This window comes from Cyprinodon variegatus, unplaced genomic scaffold, assembly GCF_000732505.1.
Source record: "Cyprinodon variegatus isolate N-32 unplaced genomic scaffold, C_variegatus-1.0 Scaffold57, whole genome shotgun sequence".
Taxonomy (NCBI): domain Eukaryota; kingdom Metazoa; phylum Chordata; class Actinopteri; order Cyprinodontiformes; family Cyprinodontidae; genus Cyprinodon; species Cyprinodon variegatus.
In genome coordinates this window covers 155,620-161,423 of record NW_015150510.1, presented here as the reverse complement: position 1 = coordinate 161,423, position 5,804 = coordinate 155,620, and the positions used below count along the sequence as shown (strand labels likewise).

General features: G+C 42.4%; 1 protein-coding gene across 1 annotated transcript in view; it reads right to left on the bottom strand.

Annotated features, from left to right (window-relative positions):
• The window catches only part of LOC107082599 (phosphatidylinositol 4,5-bisphosphate 3-kinase catalytic subunit alpha isoform), a 46,836-nt gene that overhangs the window by 23,527 nt on the left and 17,505 nt on the right, over window positions 1–5,804 (bottom strand). Inside the window, exons 3-5 of the mRNA XM_015371367.1 lie at window positions 3,391–3,800; window positions 3,099–3,308; window positions 980–1,230 (exon numbers count right to left, since the gene is read on the bottom strand). Coding sequence (XP_015226853.1) covers window positions 980–1,230; window positions 3,099–3,308; window positions 3,391–3,742 — 813 coding nt within the window. The 5' untranslated portion in view covers window positions 3,743–3,800. The remainder of the gene's footprint in view (window positions 1–979; window positions 1,231–3,098; window positions 3,309–3,390; window positions 3,801–5,804) is intronic.

Below are 5,804 nucleotides of genomic sequence, written 5' to 3'. Positions count from 1 at the left end.
GAAATCTTCAATAATTGTTGTTGATTGCAGATGTGTCTAGTAGTTCCCATTGATTATGCTTGAATGGCATTAGGTTAAACCACACCGTGACGTCACTGCCTGAAGATTTCAGGAGTGAGGTGTTAAGGCCAATTTATGCTTCTGACGCATAGCCTCTGCAACCGTCAAATCTGTCTCTGTGCGCGACCACGCCACCTGCCCAGAGGTTCTGCAACCGTCGTCACGTACATCAAAAAAATCCTGACTACGCGTCGGACGGTCGCAAACCCACTCAGACCTCAAGCGGAAGTGCGCAGACAAAAAGCAGCTGTGATTGGTCCTTGGTATGCCTTTCCCGGCTGTTTGTGGTCGTCCTTCTTGATTCGGTGCCGGGGCGCGCCATTTTTAAAAACCGGGGAACAACTACAATGGACAACTATAATGAAAGGTTAATCCGTGTTTTTGCAAACTCCATTAACAGAACCTGTTCCTCTTCGATGTCTAGCAACTCTAAATCCATCTCTGTGACCGTGATATCTTGCAGAGGCGCCACTGTTGTTTTGGAAGATAAACGCGACCATCCGCTTAAGTTCTTGCGAGTTCTCCAATAGTACCCCCCCTGCGCTTTGGCGGGAAACAGCTGTGTGTCCCTAGAAATTCTAGACCGACGATGCAGAGGCATACCACCAAAACTGGTTCGCGACCAGAAACAAGCGACATTTGATGTGTGCGGCTGCAGAAGTATAATCGGCCCTTTACTATATTTGAGCAAAAATGGCCAGCCCCGGACTCCGTGATCGCAACAAAGGCTATTTTAATTTTTTTACAGATTAACGCTCAATTCATTAAATCATCAGAAACATATTAGTTTTAGGTATAGATAACGATCCTTTGATCATTCCTTATTGACCGGACTTTTCCTTTAACTGATAAATCTTCCCCAAAATTGTCCTACAGGAGCATTTTGATGACAGGGTTAGCAAAGCAAAGAGGGCAATACCTTGTACTGACTCAGGGGGTATTTCTCCAGCAGATACTCATCACAGCCACAGACTTTGAGGATGTACTTCCCCTGGTACTCCTGGACGCACATCTTTAGCTGCTCCTGGGTTAGCAGCATGCTCCGCGTCTTCTTACGGATGGCTTCGGCTATCACCTGCTCCGGCACACAGTCGTGGTTGATCTTCAGGGTGTACTTCTGTTTGTCATTGCTGGGTGAAACGATGACCCAAATCACCACAATGATCTGACCTGAAAAACAAAAACAAAAGCTGTTTTATAAACACAGAGGAAGTGAGAAAAGAAATTACCTCAGTGCTTCCTTCTAAGGCTGAAAATGGTTTTTAAAAACATAAAGACCACAAAACCAAGAGGAACTTTAAGTATTTTCAGAGGAAATGAAAAAAAGTTTTTTTTAAAAGATTGAACAGTTTAAGATTCCAAGAAGCTCAATTAATCAGCTCATGACAGATATTTTCAGCCTCCATTTGCGGCTCATGTGTGGAAATTCTTGCTGAGTGAAGAAAAACCCCTGGTTCCCCTCCTGCAGAGTCAGTGAGGAGTTTAAAATAAAGATTTAAAAAGATTTTTATTGTCAGCTGGATTTGTTCAGTCTGTCAGAGTGCGAGAGAGAGCTGGACTTTCAGCAGATAACAGGAAGGCTGAACAGATAACAGCAAAGACACCAAACTATTTCCTTCTGAACTTCAACCTTTGGCCAGTCATGTGACACACCGAAGTTGGAAATGTTTCTTCAGTCCTGTTAGCCATGCTGAGCTCATGCTAAACACACCAATAACCGATTCAGGATGATAAAACTGGTCGAAAACATCAACTCTATACAGACGTTTGTTCTAATCTTTGATGAAATGATAATCATAATCATTGTGATGTGATCCCGGAGGTAAATGGACGGCCACACCATACCATGAGATATACTTAAACATGGACCATGAAATAAGTAGATGTAACAGCAATATATAGATTCATCTAATAAATCATGTTAACACTAAATACACCAATAACTTTTTAAAAATGAACCATTAAATAGTTACACTATCATTCAAAAGTTTGGGGTCACATTGAAATGTCCTTATTTTTGAAGGAAAAAGCACTGTACTTTTCAATGAAGATAACTTTTAAACTAGTCTTAACTTTAAAGAAATACACTCTATACATTGCTAATGTGGTAAATGACTATTCTAGCTGCTCTGGTTTTTGGTGCAATATCTACATAGGTGTATAGAGGCCCATTTCCAGCAACTATCACTCCAGTGTTCTAATGGTACAATGTGTTTGCTCATTGGCTCAGAAGGCTAATTGATGATTAGAAAACCCTTGGCCAATCATGTTGACACATCTGGAAACAGTTTAGCTCGTTACAGAAGCTACAAAGCTGACCTTCCTTTGAGCAGATTAAGTTTCTGGAGCATAACATTTGTGGGGTCAATTAAACGCTCAAAATGGCCAGAAAAAGAGAACTTTCATCTGAAACTGAACAGTCTATTCTTGTTCTTAGAAATGAAGGCTATTCCATGCGAGAAATTGCTAAGAAATTGAAGACTTCCTACAACGGTGTGTACTACTCCCTTCAGAGGACAGCACAAACAGGCTCTAACCAGAGTAGAAAAAGAAGTGGGAGGCCGCGTTGCACAACTGAGCAAGAAGATAAGTACATTAGAGTCTCTAGTTTGAGAAACAGACGCCTCACAGGTCCCCAACTGGCATCTTCATTAAATAGTACCTGCAGTAGCCTGTTTCTGCTGTCCTCTGAAGGGAGTAGTACACATCGTTGTAGGAAATCTTCAATTTCTTAGCAATTTCTCGCATGGAATAGCCTTCATTTCAAAGAACAAGAATAGACTGTTGAGTTTCAGATGAAAGTTCTCTTTTTCAGGCCATTTTGAGCGTTTAATTGACCCCACAAATGTGATGCTCCAGAAACTCAATCTGCTCAAAGGAAGGTCAGTTTTGTAGCTTCTGTAACGAGTTAAACTGTTTTCAGATGTGTCAACATGATTGCACAACATGACAAAGCCAGAAAGAGGGGACAAATTTGTAACCAGATTCTCGAGGTTACGATGAGCAATCAGTGTCGTAACTCGGGTAGAGGCTCTTACCTTTATCGAGTTTATTATAGATGTGCCTGGGAAGTTCTGCAGAGGATTCTACGTTAGGAGGGTAGACGTACAACGCTCTGCTGTGGGATCCGTTGCTGTCTCTGAGGTCCACTGCTTCTTTGCAAACATTTAAAATGTTTCTCCTAAAGTCCTGTACTTCTGAGTCCTTCACCAAATCAAACTCGCATATGGGCATCCCAATAGCAAAACCTGAAAACGAAGAGAGAAGAAAAGGTATAAAGGGATGTCACACAGGATATGGCCAGCTTTAACCATGAGCTCAGAGGAATACCGATTTCTCTGTTCAGGATTTTCTCCTCTCTGTTGCCCACTGGTTCGATAACTTTGAGGAAAGCTTGAAACAGTCTGAGATCGCAGAGCCTCCTGGTCTCGTCATAAAACTCCTCCCGCTCGGCCTCCTGCGTGACGCTGACGAAGATGTACGAGCTCTCCTCCTGCAGCAGATGGTAGAGAGGGTACTTCCTGGCTTCTTTGAAGAGCTCATGCTTGACCGTGACGAGCGTCGCTTCCCGGAGGCACTCCAATGTGAGAATCATGCCATTTGGCAGCAAGCAGTCCACTAAGATGCTGGGGGGCATCAAGTGCATCCCCCATAGTTCTCCTGAAGAGGGCCTGGGAGGCATGGCTGTCGCAGCGAATCCTACCTGGTGCTTTCCAGATGCGTGATATCAGCCGACTGTGAGGAAGAAGGAAACAGAATTATGCAACAAGCTGTTGCTGTAGTGGAAATAAATGATAGAAAACACTTCAAGTGAATATCTGAGTTAGATGTTTCTGATTCTTTAATATCAGGAAGCCTTCAGTTGATCCAAAACGTTGCAGCGAGAGTTCTGATGAAAATTTTAAATAGAGATCTCATTTCTCATATTTTAGCTTCCCTTCATTGGCTTCCTGTTAAACAGAAATCAAAATCCTTCTTCTCAAAATGGCCAAATAAAAACAAAAAAAAGGACTAATTGCTTGGAGAAAAGCATAATTCGGTCAAAGAAGAGTTCCTGGCTGTTGTTTTGCCCTCTTGCTTCATTCGAAGCATAAACGAGCGTCTGCCGGGAAAGGTGTCTGCATAAAATGATCCAGGAATCTTTGCTCCGAATTCAAGAGATTCAATTTCCTCCTTCAGCATCAAAGGTCACACTGACAAGAATGACAGAGTTACTGATTGACTTCAACAGGAAGCTGGAAATATTACAGGAAAATATTCAGCTTTATCCTCTCAAAGATCATTTTAGTCTGCAGGGAACGCACACAAGAAGGCATCAATTTCAGGACGGCGAGGCGGCTAACAGCGCTAACCCCGCTAATCCTGCTGATCATTAATAAAAGATTTTAAATAAGTTAAAACTAGGGGTGTCCTGATAACAACATACTGGATACCAACCAGATACCATTTCAGCACTGATCACACAAACCTTTTTTGTGTTTTTTTGTAGTGTGGCATTTTTGGAGGTTTGGTCAAGTGATATTTCTTAAACAGAAATAATCGACAAAAACAGCATGCATGAAAAAAACGGACCCATTTATTTATACTCAATGGGTTACAGAAACTTCAAACAAAATCTAATGGAAGCTAAGGACGTCCTATTCAACACTGATTTTGGAAATCTGTTTGATATCAGAAAAATAGCAAATATCGTATAATGTTGGCCTGGATCAATCAATCCAATAAGAGCATGCTAACTGAAACATTCTGTTTCTGTTTAGCTTACACACAACCAACTAAGTAGTAAAAATAGATATGATTTGGTCCGATAACATATCCAGGGCTCGATGGTAACCATCGCCCGATCGCCCGGGGCAAGTAGTTTTTATTGTTGGGAGAGAACTAATTTCACTGCATTTGCCCACCGGGCAAGTACAATGATCGCAAAAAAAAATTATTTATCACTCAAAATTACTTTAAAATCACTGACATTCGCTGAAAACGACCCACAAGCGTTGCCGGCGCCATTTTTGTTGTTTTGTACACATTCTCGCGTAATTTGAAAGAGCTAAACATGTTAAATTGGTGAGTAGTAGTTAGGGGTGTAAATAATAATCGTTTTGTGTCGATGCATCAATCCAACAGCCGACGATCCGATGCATCGATACGTCCGCAAGAGAATTGATTCATGTTTTTTATTTCCCTCTGGTCTATTTTTATCCATTTTGCTCCTGGGTGTAAATCCCTCCCGTGCTGCGGTGGCGCTAAACCTATTTTGCCCTCCTACCGCGCTTCCTGGTTATATTCTTACAGCAGTGTGTTGCAGTGAGCTTGATGCAGACATTTTTAAATTATGCTCAATATTGAAGCGTGGTCTGCGCTACACGCTGTGGGTCTAGATACGGCCAAGGCGGCGAGGAAGCAGGTGCGAGTTTAGTCCGACGACGGAGGGACATGAGGGCCAAAAAGAGCGGATAGCTAGGTGGAAAAAGGGTAACAGCGTTCTTGCGCACCTCGCTCTTCTAGCGGGTCAAACTTCATGAGTATTTTTCCACAATTTTGGTCATAAAAACAAAACAAGCCGGCCTCCTTGTCTGCGGCACTGTCTGCCGTCAGCTACAATTTGGGAGAGGAGCAGCGGAGCGTCTGTGGAGGGGGCGGGGCGTCTGGAGCCGAGGTATTGCATTGAACTCATTACACTGATATTGTGCAGTATTTTTGCAGTATTTTTTGATGCAACTTTTCTACTTCTGTTATTTGCTGTT